This window comes from Musca domestica, unplaced genomic scaffold (genome assembly GCF_030504385.1).
Source record: "Musca domestica strain aabys unplaced genomic scaffold, Musca_domestica.polishedcontigs.V.1.1 6, whole genome shotgun sequence".
Lineage (NCBI taxonomy): Eukaryota > Metazoa > Arthropoda > Insecta > Diptera > Muscidae > Musca > Musca domestica.
Window position 1 is genome coordinate 13,931,000 of NW_026712363.1, and position 21,025 is coordinate 13,952,024.

Sequence of the window (21,025 nt, forward strand, 5' to 3'; positions counted from 1 at the left end):
AATAAACATCGGATTCCCTTCAGACTTGGCACATCTCGATATTTCTATCAACACAATATCTGTCATAAACATGGTGGAGGACGGACCATTCTTTCTGGTTTTGAGTAATCAAAACGATCATAAAATCCGAAATAAGCATCAGGTTCTCTTCGTATTTCACAAATTCCAATATTTCTACTAACACATGATCTGCTGTGAAGATGGGATATATCGGCCCACGCCTTCTTGTACCTTCCACACAAAGGATCTAAATTTTGAATATCCATGAGCTCATAAAACGCTAAATGAACATTCAATTCCATTCTGTCTTGACACATCTCAATATTTCCATTGAAATTAGAGATACACATCGTGTTAGGTGCATCAAATACATGAAATCGGCCGAAAATGTATATGGCAGCTATATCCAAATCTTAACCGATTTCAATATAATTTGGCAAACAAATTTTTTAGACAAATTCCATTACACATTCCAAATTTCATTGAAATCTGGTGCACACAACTTGTTTAATGTATCAAATACATGAAATCGGCCGAAAATATATATGGCAGCTATATCCAAATCTGAACCGATTTCAATATTATTTGGCACATTTATTTTTGTTTTAAATTCCGTTAGGCAATCCAAATTTGGAGAATGTATCTGTAATCGATCAATAGATATGTGCATATAAAATCTAAATTTATTGGAGGTACCTCCGATTCAGTTCCAAGTGAAATTTCAAAAATTTATATAGCTTATGTTACTTTCAGGCAATACTGCAGTATACTTGGAAATTTTCAGGAAAATCTGTTCAGCTGTTTTCGTGTCCATAAATTTCAAACAAACAAACAAACATTTTCCTCTTTTATAGATATATTTTTTGTCCAACTTTGCAAATCCTAATATTTGTGTTAGTGCTAGGTCACGTACGAAAATGGACAATGTCAGTCCACTCCATCAAGTACCTCCCCCACAAGGGTTAATAATTATAACTCTTATAAAATGTGATATAAGGATCCGAACGTCTTAAAATTTCACACATCCCAATATTCAAAAAAAAAAAAAAAAGATCTGGTGTTAACATGGAATATATCGGTCCACTCTTTCTGATACCTCCCCCACAAAATGTCCAAATTTTGAATGATCATGAAGCTCATAAAACGCCAAATTAATATCCAATTCCATTTAGACTTGGCACATCTGAATATTTCTATCAACACAAGATCTGATTGAAGATTTTAAAAAACAAATCGCTCAAATAAACCGAAATAAGCATCCAACTCTCTTTAAATTTCACACATACAAAAATGCTAACACAAGATCTGTTGTGTAGTTGATATATATCTGCGAACCCCTTCAAAGGGTCACAATTTTCAATAATTTTATCTGTCATAACTTTCGAAATAATTTGGCAATTCTTTACTACTTGCCCAAATCTTTCTCTCAATAAGAAGCCTGATATGAATATGAAATTTATCGGAATTTATGATTTCGCATAAAATAGGACATACATATCCTTTCTTGTAATTTTGCCCAACATTTCGCTCAATATTTTTTATTTGCATTAGATGAAGTATAAAAATGTAATATTTTGGTAGACTCTTTCTGGTACATCACGCACATTTTAACATTTTCTAAAAATTATTACATGTATCATATAAAGTGAAGGATTAAGTCGATATAATCCATACCAGGAACATCGCAATACTTATATCTTATTTTTGGGTCCGATACGAAATGGGCAATAGTGGCCCATTCCTTCGGAACCTGCTCTATAAAGGGTCAAACGTTTGAATAATCCGAACACTAATCAAAATAAATTTAAATAATAGAATATAGGCTGAGTGTATTTATCTGTCGGCATACGATACTTTTTAACTTGTTTTGTAACCATTTTTGAGTGCCGCGTGCTGAGTGCGTTGGTTTTGAGTCCTGTTGGAATGTCCAAGGTCTGCAGCCAACATGTTTGCGTGTCCAAGGCTTTAATACACCACGAAGAATATTTCCGCGATATTTGGCATTTATTCCGATGCCACGGTCGATTAATACGAGCGGAGAGCAACAATCGGCTGTTATGACGGCCCACACCATCACCATGGCCGGCGCTTGAGTTCTGGTTCAACCAAAGATGCACATTTTCAGCAGAACTCTTTGGCAAGTAAACACGATACATTTGTTTGTTTACAAACTGCTGGACAACGAATGTTTTCTCATCGGAGAGAACCGAATTCGGCAGTTCACCACTTTCGGACAAGCGAAGTAGCTCTTTTGAGTCTATTTTCTTTCTGTTGTGGTGTAAGTTCTTGCACCTTTTGGAATGTCGATGGCTTTACCCCTAGCTCATTTTTTAATATTTTCCGAATGGAATATTGCGATATGTTCAGCTCACGAGCCATTTTTCGGCCAATACGACTCCGGTTTCGATTAAGTCGCTTGTTTACTTTTCGAACACCTTATATTGTGGCTATAGGAAGGCGTGTTTCTTCATAAATATATTTTTTCCATAGGCTGTAGAACAATCATGGTGAATAATTCCGCTAAAATCATCAATATACCGAATATAAGGAGGTATCGTTATAAAGGGGCTATCCGAAGATGTGGACCTGCATACTCGACTTTTTGTCATAGTTTCTTCGAAATTTGAAGCAATTCCGGTAAAAATTTCTCTGAAACCAGTTAGGAAAGTATAAAAGTCGGACGGAAAGATGTCTTTCGCAAGTATAAATTTAATTTAATACATTCCTGCATTCCCATATTTCAGACCTATTATTAATATAAAACAAGTAAGCAAAGGCTATAGTCGTGCGGGGCCGACCATGTGATACCCTACAACACTACAACATGTTAGAAGTCCTCTTATGTCCAAATCCATTTTACCCTTAGCATTTTGACCAGGGACATTTCCCTAATATTTACGCACACCGTCGTGCTGTTAGTTGTTGTGGTCCATTTTACAGCTAAATATAATCCAATGGTCATCCAAAACACTAGAATTTTTCCCTGTCCTTAACGCTCTTCTCAGGCGTGTCGAATAGCTTCAATTGTGTGATCAGAAAATTTTTTCTGTTTTTGGTTCATTTGAACCCCTAATATTTTGCGATCACCTCCAAAAGCAAGAGGGCCTCTGTATCTCCCAATTTAGACTCATCTATATGATTTTCTTGTCTACGATATTTGGCTATATTCGTCAATGAAATCATTTTCGGATATCGCCTGTAAGTAATGTTGGTATTTTCAGACAGAAATAGTGGTTCATTCTATTTAAGACCTTTATAATGGCTGCAAAATCAGGAACATTTTTAGCTGTTAGTCCATTTCAACCCCTAAATATATTGCGGACATCTGAAAACAATAGACCTAGCCCTTCCGAGCCTAACACTACCCTTTTTGTTTGGATCGGACGATAATTGCAATCTGCACATAATATCCCCAATCTGTGTTGTAAGGTAAAAAAATATTACAAAATATACACTTTAATATTATAAGTCAAATTGAAAAATCGCATGCGATAAAAAATATGAAAAAATAAAAATATGTCACAAAATACTAAAAAATCAATATTTACATCATCATAGGCGTAGTTTTATGCGATTTTCTTTAGATTTTTTACTTTTATGTCAAGAGGGCATTCTGAATTGACAGAATCTGTCAAAATCGGTCCAGCCATTCTAGAGATATAAGCATTCTAAATAAAATTCCCTTCCTTTGTATATACTCTTTGTATATATTTCGCTATATATAACCGATATATTTACTATCGGCATCTACGTAACGGTCAGAATTGACCCGTTCGTCTATTTGTGATTTCGCCGGGATTAAAAATATTCGCGGTTTAATGGAAAATTTGACTTTTATTTAACACAAATGTTATGGCCTATTTCACCCACTAAATATTACCCGATGACCATCAAAATTGGAAGGCTTCTGCCTAGCCCTAAGCTCTAGAACCATGCCAACTTCCAACTTTTTCAGTTTTTGATCCATTTCAACCCATAAACATTATGCGATCATCTCCAAAAGAAATAGGGTTCTATTCTGGCACTATCCCCACCTACATTCTTAATTTCGTGAAGATCGGGCCATAATTGCGACCTGTAGAGTGATTACAAATTAACATGGACAGACGGACGGACGGACATACATAGCTAGATCGACTCAGCTCGGCGAGCTAGGAAGATCCATATATACTTTCCTATGTGGGAAATCAATATTTCGAGGTGTTACATAATTTTTGGCCCAATCAACCTTATAATACCCCCAACACATAGTGTTGTAGGGTATAAATATTAGAATGTTATTAAATGGGGCCGACATATAAATTAAATCGATGAAATAAGTAATTTCTTTATATATGGATTTTTATTTAAGATTTTTTTGTTATAATTATAGTGTCCTCCATTTTTCGTTTATAAGAGTACGATCCGCCGTTTTCAATTATATTTTGATAATAAAATTAATATCTAATATTCAAATGAAAACATGCAATTTAAAACAGTAAAAAAGAAAGCCGTACCTTAATTGGACCATTTTGATAAGGGGAAACCCCAAAAACCTTGTACCATATTTTTCAAACTCAAAAATTGGCTGTGTTTTCCTGAAAATTATTTTTTTTTTGTACAAGCGTTTCGGCCGTTTTGCGGCTCATGCAAGTAGTAGCTGTAGTAGTTGGTAGTCGGAAGACCTCAAAGTGTTGGCATATCCCGTACACAGATTGTTGTTTATCATTGAAAGTTAGCTATACACAGCCTCTCTGCGAACTCACTCCATTCCTTGGGTAGCCATAACAACTCTAACAAGTCATTCTATTTTATTTTTTCTCTGTAACGAACTTTTAGCACAAACCTGAAGGACAACAACAATAACTTATAATAACAGAAAGAAAAAAACATGAATCAAGGAAATAAACAAACAAATAACGAAAAAACAAATCTTACAAATGATGGAACAAATTTCACGCTGTGAAACCTTAAATATGAATGCCGCTGTAGCAAAAGCAACAACAACAACAAACAAAACGAAAACAGCTCATCGTCACCATGATGAACAACATCGTTTTCGTTGTCAACAACATTCAGCCAGCAACCGCATCCTCATACACCACCGTGCCGGGGAGCGAGCGTAGCCACATCAACAGCCAGGGCAACAGGGATCTGGTTAAAAAAAAATACCAACAAAAAATTACACAGGAAAAAGATGGAAGACAAACAATTCAACTAAGTAAAAGTTGGACCCAACAAATAAATGAGACCAAATACAGTGATACTTGGAACAAATGCTCTGCTTCTAAACACACACACACACCATATAATAAATTCTAATAAGCCCGCCTTTCTTTGAAGAAAATATCCCAAATAGATGTGATTTTTTGATGATGATTGATAGGGTATTTTTAACGCATGGTTCCACTGTATAACCCTGAGCAACGACAAAAATGAAATGCCATACCAAATTGATCACAAAAAACAAGTCATATGAAAACTTATAAATTAAATCTTATTTCTCTGTGATCAAAGTTGAAATCGTGAAAAATAATTGCTTGACTGGCAATTTATTCAATACAAATTAAGTGTAGTTATTGTTGTTATATACAACCACCTTGTCATGGTCACAAACAGCAACATAGCTAAGATTTGATTTGAAAAGAGGGCCAATTCAGGTGGACAACTGTAGACCTACCTATACTTAATAGAAATCATTTTCCAAGCCCTTCACAATAAAATGGAGGATATTTTAAGTTTGTCATTCCGTAAACAAAATCCTTGAAACATTCTCTGAAGACCCTAAAATATGTATAAGTACAAGGTGACATGAAGAAAGAGCAACCAATATCATGCTGTTGACATTTCAAAGCCACTCGTCCGAACGCTGTTGAAATTATTCCCGTGGCAGCTCATTATATTGTTTACAAGTGTACAAAAGAATTTAAGTGAGAATTTTCCAACAAAAATGTTATTTTTGATGGAATTCAAGCGCGATGGTGTGATTTCCTTATATTTGGTTGGAAGACCACAACTGACTATCGTTAGAGCACTCCAGCATTTAAATGTGAATAAATCTTTTTTGTCTCGTATCATCGCTCGTTACCGTGATACTGGTAGCGTAGCCCGACGTCAAGGAAGTGGGCGGAAGAATACAGCAACATCAAAATCTCGAAAAGTAAAGAAGCGACTTGATGAGTTGAACATATCGCAATATTCCATTCGGCAAATATTGAAAAATGGGCTCGGGGTAAAGCCATTGCAAGGACTTACACCGCAACGGAAAGAAAATAGACTCGAAAGAGCTAAAGAGTTGCTTCGCTTGGACGAAAGTGGTGAACTGCCAAATTTTCTCCGATGAAAAAATATTCGTTGTCCAGCAGTTTGTAAACGAACAAAATTATTGTGTTTACTTGCCAGCTGAAAATATGCATCTTCGGTTGGCCACCAGAACTCAAGCGCCGGCCATGATGATGGCGTGGGCCGCCATAACAGCCGATGGTAGCTCTCCACTCGTATTAATCGATCGTGGCGTCTGAATAAATGCCGAATATTATAAAATGAGGTTCCTCACTTAATTTCCAGCGCACAATTGCCACCAAAATCTCCGGATACCAATCCGTTGAACTATTGTGTCTAGAGTATTTTGAAAAGAAAGGTTGACACTAAAAAATACCAAAGTGTCGATCATCTCAAGCAAGCGCTTCGCCTGGAATAGGCAAAAATACCGCAGAGCAAGATTCGGGCATCGTGTGACGGTTTCATTTTCCGTTTTAAGGCCATAAATCGTGCCAAAGGTGACCAATTCGAACAAATCTAAAATTATTCTAAAATTTAATGCTATTGTTTTTTTGCTTTCACTCAATAAAATTAAAAAAATGTAAAAATTATGGCGTTTGACTTTGATTGCTATAAAAATGCTAAAGATAAATGCGGAAATATTTACTTTATACAAGACTCTAAGATAATGTGTAGTCGGGTGTTTATAAATCAAATCAATAAAAAATCCCTGTCCATAGTGGGGAGTACGAGAAATCCCCTCATAAGCATGGCTATGCTGTTCTTGCATATTTGATTTTCATTCTTTTTATCGGGCTCTTAAAAAGACGGTGGCAAAGAGTGGTATAAGAGTGGGTGCCAAATTGCCTCCTCTTAGCTGAAAATAATAAAACCTTCTTCCCTTCTATTGCCTGCGATGTACCAAGTGCTTCAACGACAAAAGCGTATTATCCACTGATTTTTTGATTTTTTTATTTAGTTGTACTTTTCCACATCCTTTCTTTTCAGATGTTAAGAAGCTTAATCCATTGCTAATTAATAATAATTGCTTTGTTTCAGTAAACAATTAACTTTGTAAAATTGTTCGCATGTGATAATTCTTAGTCAAAGAGTTTTTATTTTTGTGTTCAAAATACAAGTTAATTGAAAAGATTTTATATTTTCCTCTTGAAGAATTTTATAAGAAAGTGAGACAATTATATGGAAGGAAATGTTGAAAAGGCTTTTCGTAAAAATAGACTCATAATATTTAAGATACCGAGTAGGATGGGTTACTATGTTTACTGCATATTATGAATTGGTCTGCGCAGAAACAAAACAAAAATATTTTAAGCGGTATACTTACATCGGATTGTTTTTTATTTCTATAGCGATTTGTATGCGTGCTTCCGAAAACCCCCATAAAATTGGTAGAGATTTAAAAATAGCTACCAATGCTTAAAATATATCTGTATACGAATCTTTACCGATTTTCGCAAATTTGGAAAGGATTAAACTGTCATATCAGTTGCAGGTTGATTTTTTATACCCTTTTTAGGACCAAATTTGATGTAAATTTATGATTTATGTGTATAAAGTGACTTTGAGATGACCTTTATTAAACTCGGCTATGGTATATCGGAGCTATCCGAACTGATTTTCCAATTTTATGTGCTTGCTTCTACGTTCAGTTTGGCCGTATGTACAAAAATTCATCCATATTGAGCTGATATTTCACATTTGGAGCACAACAAACTTCAATTCGGGTAAAAACATATATGCTACATATGTAGCAGATGTACTTCTGAGCTCCATCTGATATCTTATATTAAATATATTAAGGATCATCATTGTTATGGATGAGCGGGACTTAAATATGAAATCGGAAGAAACATATATATGTGAGCTATATCTATATATAAACCGATTTTCACTAAAACGAACACTATTACTAATGGCCTAAATTGGGTCGTATGCGCTTAAACTCACTAATATGGGCATATATTACTCCTTTGGGGCACAATAAACTTGAAATAAAATACGAAAAATGATAGAGCTTTTCAACATTTATTATGAAAAAATCAGCAAGTCGGGCGGGCCGACTATACGATACGATACACCACTATGCCTAATACGCAGAGCTCCCGTAAGTTCGGTCGGGCCGAACTTTGAATACCCTTCCCCATTGGGAACACATTTGGTAATATTCAAAAAAATAAAATCCTTTAAAAATTCTATTAGAATCTTAAAAATACCGAATGTAGTCATTATATTAGGGTCCATATAACGACGTGGACATATACAGACAACTTTTGTCATAAGAAATTACAATATTCTAATGCGAAATGTTGAAAATGTAGGTAAAATCATCAAAATACCATATATCGGGAGGTACCGTTATATGGGGCCTATACGAAGACGTGGACCTGCACAGACAATTTTCTGTCATAGGCTGTAGTATCTCTTACGAACTTCAAATACCCAATTTGAAACAATTCCGGTGAATAATGTCGCTAAAATCATCAAAATACCGAACATCGGGAGGTCCCGTTATATGGGGGATATAAGAAGACGTAGACTAATGCAGATAGTTTTCTGTCTTAGGCTGTACTATCCATTACGAACTTCAAATACCAAATTTGAAACATTTGCGGTGAATAATGTCGCTTAAATCACCAAAGTACCTAAACTATGGAGGTACATGGTTCATTTATACCAAAAGCTCTGCAGACATAGTATAATTTTGAGTAAAATTTTATCAATCTACTTCATTTCTTTCGGAAGCTAAAGTGATTTTTACAGACTGACGGACATCGCTAAATTGACATAGAATTTTAGGCTGATCAAGAATATATCTGTATATACTTTGTGCGGTCTAAAATGTATATTTCGATGTGTAACAAACGAAATGAGAAACTTAATATATCCTCCATACTATGGTGGAGGGTATAAAAATAAAACCGCCATGACCCATTTTCAATACCACAAATTCTATGGATATTAAATACATCTGATCAAAATTTAATCACCTTACTTCAGTTCGCTCGAATTTCCACACACTTACATACAAACAGGCATAGCTAAATCGACATATAATGTTATGCTGATCCACAAGATATATACTTGTAGGGTCTAAAATGCTTATTTCGAGGAGTTGCAAAAGGAATTATAATTTTAAAAACCTAGAACAAATTTCAATTTACAACTCCAATGGACACAAGGGGGTAGAAAACCTCTTCTCATGACCACATTCTCTCTTGACCACATTCATCAATTCATTTGGCTAAAAAATTGTAATTATGCTGCTCTGGGGTAGAGAACCATCTTACAGATAATTGTCCACATAGGCATTTATTTTGGTGTAGTCCCCACATTAGTGTATTCTCAAGTCCACTTTTCCAACTAATTTGTGGTCAGAAAAGAACATTTTGTATACTATTAAATATTTAACTCCCAAGAGTAGATTTGGGATGTAGGTCTATATATACAAACTTCGAAATGTCAAACTGTCGGAAATTGTGGTTGAAACATGAAAAAAATTACAAATATTCGAAAGTAGCACGGGACCGAACATTTGGTTAATTCCAAATTCGAAAATTACAGCAAATTTTAATGGAAAATATTGCTAAGCTCTAAGGCTGAAAATTAAGATCAGACTATTCAATATTTATTTCTATTTAAAAATTACAATTGAGTCATTACTTATAATAAAAATTGTGCCGCTTACATAAGTAATATCTGTGATTTATTATGCTTTAAAAAATATGCATTAAAGACTAAAAGTACGGGTCTGCACCGCGAACCGGGCCAGCTAGTATAATCTATTCTGAAGTCGCACAAGGAACTCCATTGAAATGTTTTAAAGAAAATCGGACATATTTGTAAAGCATTTAACACTAGAGTTGCTTAACACAAAGTTTTGTATGTTTTCTTTGTTTCACAAACTTTATTTGTATTTGTCATATTTTTAATTAAAAATAAATGCACATATATTTTCTTAATCACGCAGCTTTATAACCTTAGTACCCATCTTCTTATCCCACCAGTAGTAAATCCATTCGCCAATAAAAGCTAAAATACTCAAAATAATGCCAATAAACCATGGCAAAATTAAACCGGCAAAATTTTTCATATCCAATTTTACAGGACCCGTGTCCTGTTGAGTGTACATCGAAGCCTGCACTTGATTCTGTTCATTGACATTCATATAGTCGGCGGAGATTTTCCATTCCCAATATTGTGAAAGACCCGATGAATGCCAGGCTAATATTAAATTATTAAACTTTGGTAAATGGGCCCACATACGCGGCACCATGGCCACAGTGAATTGATAGTAAATATCATCCACCATGAGTTTGAGGCGGGCCAAAGCCTCTGGGGTTATAAAGTCACCATTGCCAAAATGACCAAATGCCATGCGCTCCAAAACGAAACCCATATTTTCGGTTTTAGCTTTTCTGCGCATATCATCCATGCTATTGACACGATAGTTGTCCAGTAGACGGCGATAAATTGGCTGAAAGGAAATTTCGTATTGAAAATATTATTTGTTCAAAAATATCAATCTTCTCATTTACATCGGTTTCTTCTTGTTCTTTGTCCGTTATTGAGACAATCCAATCGTACGAAGTAGCTGTCCAAGTTAGATTGTGACGATATAAACGTTCCACCGAATCGGCTACCTCTTCAAGTCTGCAAGAAAATTTGAATTGAATTTTGCAAAATAATATATATCGATATCCTTAACTTACGCCGGTAATGTCAATATGGCCGATAATCCACCCGCATAAATACTCGTCACAATGATGTCAATCATGTAGCAGGCAAACAAAATGGTTCTTACCGTATGCGAAGTTACCACATAGTCTGAACCCTGCGACACAAATAGCTTCAATGTAGTTACATATCCAAATTGTAAGCTTGACCATATGGTGGAATTTTCTCGTTGCTCCACCACCTGATTTTCGAAATATCTGGTTAAAAATAACGCAACGGTTTCCCAAAACAGGCACAAGAACACACCCAACCAGAGTGTTAATTGAAAAGGAGAAATTGGTAGACTCCAACTGGTAATGCGTGTTGGCGCAGGAACTAGGCAAGTTACACCGGATCTTCCCAAGAAAATTGTTTGATCTATGGATTTATAGGCGAGGTCCCTGCAAGAAAAAAAATGAATCGAATTTATTAAAGAGGGAAGTTAGGGAAGGATAAAATAGGATGGTTGAAATCAGGTTTGCCAAGTCGTAGTCGGGCAATGCTGCTGGAGTAGAAGTTAAAACAAAAAACAAATAAAAAAACAGTAAGTTCGGCCGGGTCGAACTTTGAATACCCTCCACCATTTGAAATGAACTAGAAAATTTTCAAAATAATAAAATCCATTAAAAATCTATTAAAAATTTTAAAAATATCTAATATAGGAAGATGCCGATATATGGGGGATATACGATATTGTGAACCTATAAAGACAAATCTATGTCTGCGTGTAAAGTATTCACAAGGAACTCCTTGTGCGGATTTTCAGATAATTTCATTGGATGAAGTGGCTAAAATCATAAAAATACCGAATATCGGGGGATACCGTTATATGGGGATATACGATATTGAGGACCTATATTGACAATTCCCTTCCAGGGTGTAAAGTGCTCACAAAGAACACCTTGCGTGGATTTTCAGACAATACGATTGGAAAATGTCATTAAAATCATCAAAATACCGAATATCGGGGGTACCGTTATATGAGTGCTATACGATATCGTTAACCTATATAGAGAATTCTCTGCCAAGGTATAAACTACCCACAAGGAACAACTTGTGTGGATTTTCAAACAATTCCGTTGAAGGATGTGGGTAAAATCATCAAAATACCGAATATCGGGGGGTACCGTTATATGGGTGATATACGATATCGTGGATCTATGTAGATAATTCTCTGCCAAGGTATAAAGTACCCGCAAGGAACTCCTTGTGTGGATTTTCAGACAATTCCGTTGAAAATATGGGTAAAATCATCAAAATACCGATTATCGGGGGATACCGTTATATGGGGGCTATACGATATCGTGGACCGATATAGCCCACCTTCGAACTTGGCCTGCCTGCAAAGAGAGATCTGTGCAATATTTTAGCTTCCTATCTTAATTCATTTAGACTGTAGCGTGATTACAACAGACGGACTGGGCTAAATCGTCTTAGAATTTTACGCTGATCAAGAATATATATACTTTGTTGGGTCTAAAATGATTATTTCGATGAGTTACAAACGGAATGACGAACTTAATATACCCTCCATACTATGTATGGTGGAAGGTATAAAAAACAAGTTAAAGAGTTTTAGCTGGTTTCTCAGCCTTTATTCGTTTATTAAAATACTAGCTGACCCGGAATTATTCACAGATATGACTGTTATAAGTGTTAAGTGTTTAATTAATTAGTCAAATGAGCAGTAATTTAGAATAAACTGTAGTTTGTACACCTCATAATTGAGGGCTGAATGATTTAAGAATAGCCAAGGTAAATTACTTTTTTAAACCCATTAGAACCTCAGATTGTGCATTAGAGTCCTCATAAGAAACTTCAAAAATTTCTATATATGTTGAAATTTTTGTGTAAGATTTTACCCCCCAATTACAGATTTCTAGCCAAATCCTTTGAAATATGGTAAAATCAGGAGGTACCTTTATTTATATATATATATATATATATATATATATATATATATATATATATATATATATATATATATATATATATATATATATATATATATATATGTATATATATATATATATAGGACCACGATATCGTATATCCCTCATACATCGGTACCCCCAATATTCGGTATTTTGATGACTTTACCCATACCCATATATATATATATATAAATATATAAATATATATATATATATAAATATATATATATATATATATATATATATATATATATATATATATATATATATATATATATATATATGTATATATATATATATTATATTATAATAATGGCGTTTGGAAATCGAATATTTACCGGATATCTGGGGGAGGTTTCGAATAATTTTGGATAAATTAAAGAAAAAAAGTTAAATCTGAATACCCTCCACCATTTGGTAATTTTCGCAATTTTCAAAAAATAAAATTACTTAAAAATTTTGTTAAAATCTTAAAAATACCGAATGTAGCCGTATATTTGGGTCAGTACGACCAAGTAGACCTGCATAGGCAACTTTTGTCAAAAGCTATTGCAATATTCAAATGAGAATATATATATATATATATATATATATAAACATATCTCAAATACGTGATTTTTGAAAAAAAGATCGTGGATTTACTTCGCATGTAGTAGGGTCATAATTATTCATAATGTTAAAAAGTGAAGAAGATCAGATCTCTTGTTCATAAAAAAAAATTAATTTATTGAATGAAAGCAAAGCATAACATCAATTTTTAGAATGAGTTTAGATTTCTTCAATTTGGTCAACTTTGTCACGAATTATGACCTTCAAACGGCCAATGAGACCATCACACGATGCCCGAATGTTGCTTTGCGGTATTTAGGCCCATTCCCGGCGATGCGCTTGCTTGAGGTGATAAACACTTTGGTAATTTTTAATGCCAACCTAGGTATCCGGAAATGAAGCGAGGGACCGCATTTTGCAACCATTCAAATGTGTATTATGTCTGCAGGACTTTTGGTATGAAAAATGGCCCATGTAGGTCCACGCCTTCGTATAGCCCCCATATAACGGTACATCCTGACATTCGATATTTTGATGATTTTAGCGACATTTTTTACCGGAATTATTTCAAATTTTGTATTTGAAGTTCGTAAAATTGTATTTGCAGGTCCACGTTTTATAACTCCCATGGTACCTCCCTATATTCGGTATTTTGATGATTTTAGCTACATTATAAACACATTTTTTTCATGTTTCTCATTTGAATATTGCAATAGCTTTTGACAAAAGTTGCCTATGCAGGTCTACTTGGTCGTACTGACCCAAATATACGGCTACATTCGGTATTTTTAAGATTTTAACAAAATTTTTAAGTAATTTTATTTTTTTGAAAATTGCGAAAATTACCAAATGGTGGAGGGTATTCAGATTTAACTTTTTTTCTTTAATTTATCCAAAATTATTCGAAACCTCCCCCAGATATCCGGTAAATATTCGATTTCCAAACGCCATTATTTTAATGCATGTTTTAGAGCTTTACACATTATTGAGGACTCTTAACTTACCACAAATACATGGCACCCATTCCCATGTGAGTTTTTCCATCAATAATCATTCCCATCAATCCATTGGCTGTATAGTTGGGGAATACCATGCCCCATTCCTCCTTCTCGCCTTGAAACGAAAAAAAAAGAGAATTCCTAAGTTTGGAATGGTGGATTTTCTTTAACTTACTTGTATCCACATGGACACTACAGTTATAGATTTCACAAAATGTATGAACAATATGCATCTCAGTGCCATCGACATGGGCCCGGTGCTTTGGATTGTCGGCAGCATGGTCATAGTATTCGGGTGAACGCTGAAAATCAACCACCATAAATGGACGATAATCAAAAGCGCCAACAATAATTTCACGTCCATGCAAGTTTTGTAATTTATTTTTCGAAAATAAATCCACATTCGGCTCAAATCGTTTGGTTAGGGCATCAAATGTTGTGATTTGTTGTAACTCTTGGGGATTTTCAAAAATGGAACCAACAAATTTATTTGTTTTTATATTAAATCGGCTGGAATTTTTATATTCCGTCTCAATAGCTAAAATATTAGCAGCGTCTATAAAAATTGTCAGTCTGTGATTTAAGAAATTTTAATAATTTGATTTCTTGAGGAACTTACTTTTAAATAGCAAATCTTGGAAATAATTCTTTCTCTGGCCCTCTTTTGTATAAGCAAATAGAAATTTTGCCTTTATTGATCTCCAAATAGAGTAAACGCTGGCCTTTCTATACGTCTCGGCAAATTTAGGGATGTCATCCTGAAAAGCCACAAAACCCTGAAAAAATTATATAAGGTAATATTATGTGTAGACGATAACAAGATAAACTTGGGTAATTAATATAAAAAGGGCACTGGCAAAATTAGATTCAAAATATGAACATCAGCGGTACACATTTTTCACCAAAACAAAGGATCAATGTTTTGGTTGTCCCCCATGCAATTGTTCCCAACGATTTCAAATATTTTGACTTTTGTATTCCATGTCCGTGTTTATTTTAAACTTGAGCATTACAGTATCGTCGTATTTAGGGTATTTCAATTCAAAAGAGAGCTTTTAGTTAGTTGTTTTGAATTCTTAAGGGGTAGATATTTTTATATGTTGTAGGGTATATAAGTTTGATAGAGCCAATAATAATGTAAAACTTCGATATAATGGTCCGCTACGCAAGAAACTATATATAGATCTTAATATCTCGCAGAGTTGAGTTGTTCTAGCTATGTATGTCCGTTTGTCCATGTTAAATTGTAATCAAGCTCAGGTTGCAATCAAGGCCAATACTTCGTAATAGAATTCTATTGTTTTTTTGGAGATAAATTTGCGACTATTTTGAGGTTGAAATGGATCAAAAGCAGAAAAATTGCCTATTTTGTAGCTACCCTACCGATTAATTAAAGACGGATTTTAGCATAGGACTAGATTTTAGAGCTGGGCAGTAGTATCCTAACATTTTGTTTGGCCATCGGACAATAATTTTTATGTAAAGAAATGCGAAAATTTCCATGAAACTGCGAATATTTTAAATCCTGGCGAAATCAAACACTAATAGGTCATTTCCGGCTTTAAAACGAGGGTATCGGATATACAGGATGATATAAAAAAACTGCAACAAAGTCAAACGCCATAATTTTGCCCAATTTAATTTTGGTTTTATTGAATGAAAGCAAAAAATGCCGGAAATAGCATCAAATTTTAGAAAAAGTTTCGATTTGTTCGAATTAGTCACCTTTGGCACGAATTATGGCCTTCAAATTGCCAATGAAACCGTCACACGCTGCCCGAATGTTGCTCTGCGGTATTTTGGCCCATTCCTGGCGAAGCGCTTGCTTGAGGTATTCGACACTTTGGTATTTTTTAGTGCCAACCTTGATTTCCAAAATACTCCAGACACAATAGTCCAACGGATTGTTATCCGGAGATTTTGGTGGTCATTGTGCGCTGGAAATGAAGCGAGGAGGAGAAGCGTACCAAATAGCATTGCTAAAAATTCCGGAAATAACATTAATTTTTAGAACAAGTTTAGATTTGTTCGAATTGTTCACTTTTTGCAAAATTAGGGCCTTGAAACCGTCACACGCTGCCCGAACCTTGCTCTGCGGTATTTTGGCCTTTTCCCGGCGAAGCGCTTGCTTAAGGTGATCGACACTTTGGTATTTTTTAGTGTCAATCTTGCTTTCCAAAATACTCCAGACACAATAGTCCAACGGGTTGTTATCCGGTGATATTGGTGGTCATTGTGCGCTGGAAATGAAGCGAGGAACCTCATTTTGTAACCATTCCTGGGTGGCGCGTGCTGAGTGTAGTGGTGCTGAATCCTGTTGGAATGTTCAAGGTCTGCGGCTAAAATGTGCGTGCCCAAGGCTTTAATACACCCTCCAGAATATTTTAGTGATAATATTCGGCATTTATTCTGATGTCACGGTCGATTAATACGATCTGAGGGCGACCATCGGCTGTTATGGTGGCCCACAACATCTTCATGGCCGGCACTTGAGTTCTAGTGGCCAACCGAAAGGTGCGCATTTTCAGCTGACCTCTTTGGCAAGTGATCATTTTGTTTGTTTACAGACTGCTGAACAACCAATGTTTTCTCATCGGAGAAAACCAAATTCGGCAATTTACCACTTTCGGCCAAGCGAAGCAACTCTTTAGCTCTTTTGAGTCTATTGTGCCGTGAATGCTCTTGCACTTTTGGAATTTCAAAGGCTTTACCCCGAGCTCATTTTTCAACATTTACCGAATGGAATATTGTGATATGTTCAGTTCATGGGCGATTTTTCGGCCACTGCGACGAGGGTTTCGATCCAGTCGCTTCTTTGCTTTTCGAACTGATGATGTGGCTGTATTCTTTCATCCACTTCCTTGACTTCGGGATGCGCTACCAGTATCACAGTAACGAGCGATGGTACGAGACACAATAGATTTATTCACATTTAAATGCTGCAGTGCTCTAACTATAGCCACATGTGGTTTTCCAGCCAAATATAAAGAAATCACACTATCACGCTTGAATTCCATCACGAATAACTGTTTTTCTGGAAAATTTACATCAAAATGCTTTTGCACGCTTGTGAGCAATATAATGTGCTGTCAGTGGAATAATTTTAACAGCTGTCGGACGAGTGACTTAGAAATGACAGCAGTCTGAAGTTGGTTGCGGTTTTTTCATCTCATCCTGTATATTGCATAATAACCATGAAATTGAATGAAGACATACATGATAGCTTTATCCAAATCTGAACCGATCTCCATAAAATTTAGCAGAGATATTTCTGATCTCTGTCTGATATCTGATACCATTGTAGTGGTGCATATTACGATTGCGAAGGACATAAACATTAAGTCGAATAAAACATATACATAATGGCGCACAATAAAATTGAAATCAGACAACATTATATATGGGAGCTATATCAAATTTTATCCGATTATCATCAAAATTCAATAGGGTTCGTCCTCTTTTAAAACTGTCTATGAGAGAATATGGAATGTTGGTGTAGAGCTCAGTCCATTAATTTTGCGTTTAATTTATCATGTCACAGAAACAAAAATTACAAAAATAAACTAACCTCACAATGTGTTTGTTTTATAGCTGCCACATATTTCCTTGTCCAATTATCGTAATAAATGCCATTTCTATTGAAGGTCAAATCTTGATGGGTAAAATTGTATATATCATCCGAGAAGGAATCGTTCAAATTCCATGGATTTATGAGCAAATAAACATTAGAATCTTCTGTTGGCAACCACGCATTATCATAATCCTTATGTCTCAAAACACATGTTGTAGTTAAATCCGTAAAATATGATTGCACTTTAGAATAAAAGGGGAAATAGTTGAAACACACATGGTTATATTTAGATGAAATTGGAGCATTTATTGATTTTCCACTTACATATAATATTAATAACTGTTGCCCAATGATTGTTTTCCGTACTTATCATTGTGCTTTCTTTGCCAGTTTTCCATGTAGTGCTGACAATATGTGAAGAAGTTATGAATGAGTTCTGCTAATCGAACTGCCCCCTATAAAAGGTTTTCAGTTCTAAATTGTTTACATTTTAAATTTCTTTAAATAATTTATAGGACATTACATATTATTGTATTTATAGAACAAGAGGTGGGCATATCATATATATATATAAACCTAAATGGACACTTATTAAGAACACGTGCAGATAATATAGAAGAGAATATGCACTGTAATAAATACAGTCGAAAATATGCTTCATCGAAATATAGGATTTAATCCCCATTAATATTTGCACGAAATCTATTTAGGACAATTGGAATAGCCATGTCCGTCTTGGTAAAGGCCACAGTTACTCTGAAGTCACAGTCAAGTCACACTATTTTTATACCCTTTACCATAGTATGGGGGGTATATTAAGTTTGTCATTCCGTTTGTAACACTTCGAATTATACATTTTAGACCCCAGAAAGTATATACATATATTCTTGATCAGCATAAAATTCCATGTCGATTTAGCGATGTCCGTCCGTCTGTGGAATTCACTCTTGCTTGCTTCCGAACGAAATGAAGTAGGTTGATAAACTTTTACTCAAGTGTGTATTATGTCTGCAGGACTTTTGGTATTGCAAATGGGTAACGTAGGTCCACTTTTTGGTGTAGCGACCATATAATGGTACCTCCCGATGATTTTAGCGGCACTTTTCACCGGAAATGTTTCAAATTTGGTATTTGAAGTTCGGAATGGATACTACAGCCTAAGACAGAAAATTGTCTGTGCAAGTCCACGTCTTTGTATAGCCCCCATTTAACGATACCTCCCTATATTCGAAATTTTTTGAAGTATTTGAAGTTCGTAATGGATACTGCAGCCTAAGGCAGAAAATTGTCTGTGCAGGTTCACATTTTGGTATATTCCCCATATAATGATGATTTTATCTACATTATCCACCAATTTGTTTTTGAAATTTCGCATTTGAATATTGTAATGGCTTATCACGTCATCGTTTAGACCCTAATATGACGGCTACATTTGGTATTTTTAGGATTTTAAGAGAATTTTTAAAGGATTTTATTTTTTGAAAACCGCCAAATTCGTTCCAAAGGTGGAGTGTATCCGAAGTTCGGCCCGGCCGAACTTATTTTACTTATTATTTAATTAAAATTGAGTTCAAAGATTGATAGCTGTTGCAAAACTTAATGTAAGAAATTGCAAACGCCAGGGCTGCCATTGCAACGATATATTAACCCGCATAATCAACATACAAAATTTTAACCGATATCGATAACATTTGTCTGATTTATGTCTGAGCTGTATCAAATATCATTGTAGTGAAGTGTATATAACGAATGTGAGGGACTTAAATATCAAAGCGGATGACACTTATATATGGGAGCTACAGATATATCTTAACCAATTTTCACCAAATTTGAAAGACTTGATTCTGATCTGAATCGGATGAATAGATTGGATGTGTCGACATCTATCCCATTTGGAGAAATATTGCACATAAAGGGCACAGTAAAATTTAAATCGGAGGTATATATAAATGGAAGGTATATCCAAATTTGAACCGATATTCACCAAATGTTGTGCTAAAATTCGTTTAATGCGGACTGATATTATGAATTTGATGCACAATACTTATTAAATCGGATGACACTTTATATGGGTGCCATATCCAATCTGATCCTATTATCACCAATTTCAATAATTTCAACCAAAGGACGAAGGTCAACCAAATGATTTAAAAAAAAATGGACAGACATGCATAAATCGACTCAGAATGTGAATCAAATACGAAATCTAAACCAATTTCGTTGAATTATGTCGCTGATTTTTTTAAAATACTAAAAAAGAGAAGAACCGTATATGTATGGGGTATACGAAGACGTGGACCTGCAAAGACAATTTTCTATCATAGGCTGCCATTACCAGCTTCAAATTAATAATAAAAACAAGTAAGCAAAGGCTAAAGTAGTGTGGGCCGACCATGTCATACCCTACAACACTGAAATACTTTAGAAACCCCATTATGTTCAAATCCATTTTGGAAGATTTCGTCATGGAGCACTGCCCACATATTACCCTTCCTTTTTTGGATATTTGCTCAATATTTACGCTCTCCGCCGTGCAGTTAGCTGTTATGGTCCATTTTACAGCTAAATATAACTATTCTCATTCGTTAGAATGGAAATGTTGGTATTATTTCACACAAAAGTAGTGGTCCATTCCACTCGCTGTCCTAAACTCTAACCTTATGCGAGATTTCGTGTTCTTTGGTTTCTATTTGTGACCTTTATAACAGCTGCAAAATAAGGAATATTTTAGTTGTTGGTCCATTTCAAACCCTAAATATATTGCGGACATCTTTAAAAACAATAGGCCTAGCCCTTCTAAGCCTAACCCTACCCTCGTATGGGAGCTATAGCTATATCTGAACCGATCTTCACCAAATTTGACATACTAGCTTCTAGACTCAATTCGGTCGCATGTGCCAAATTCCATCCCATTTGGGCAAATATTCGACGTTTGGTGTACAAAAAAAAAGTAAATCGGACGAAGTTATATATGGGAACTATATCCAAATCTGAACCGA

The 21,025-nt window shown here is 35.0% G+C and overlaps 1 protein-coding gene across 1 annotated transcript; it reads right to left on the reverse strand.

Annotated features, from left to right (window-relative positions):
- Positions 1-10,123: 10,123 nt before the first annotated feature.
- On the reverse strand, positions 10,124-18,483 carry LOC101890525 (uncharacterized). Its single transcript, XM_011291884.2, has 8 exons — positions 18,351-18,483; positions 18,024-18,268; positions 15,075-15,231; positions 14,631-15,011; positions 14,462-14,570; positions 10,971-11,375; positions 10,797-10,911; positions 10,124-10,735 (listed from the first exon to the last, which is right to left on the reverse strand). The coding sequence occupies exons 1-8, from the start codon at positions 18,397-18,399 to the stop codon at positions 10,217-10,219; spliced, it is 1,980 nt and encodes a 659-aa protein (XP_011290186.1). The 5' UTR covers positions 18,400-18,483; the 3' UTR covers positions 10,124-10,216.
- Positions 18,484-21,025: the final 2,542 nt, after the last annotated feature.

Excerpts from the sequence above, each read along its gene's own strand:
- LOC101890525 (XM_011291884.2), bottom strand. The coding sequence starts at position 18,399 with ATGATAAGTACGGAAAACAATCATTGGGCAACAGTTATTAATATTATA. Across the intron at positions 18,269-18,350 it reads AACAGTTATTAATATTATAT|TGCAATCATATTTTACGGAT; the intron begins GTAAGTGGAAAA and ends TTTATTCTAAAG. Across the intron at positions 10,736-10,796 it reads AAGAACAAGAAGAAACCGAT|CCAATTTATCGCCGTCTACT; the intron begins GTAAATGAGAAG and ends ATTTCCTTTCAG.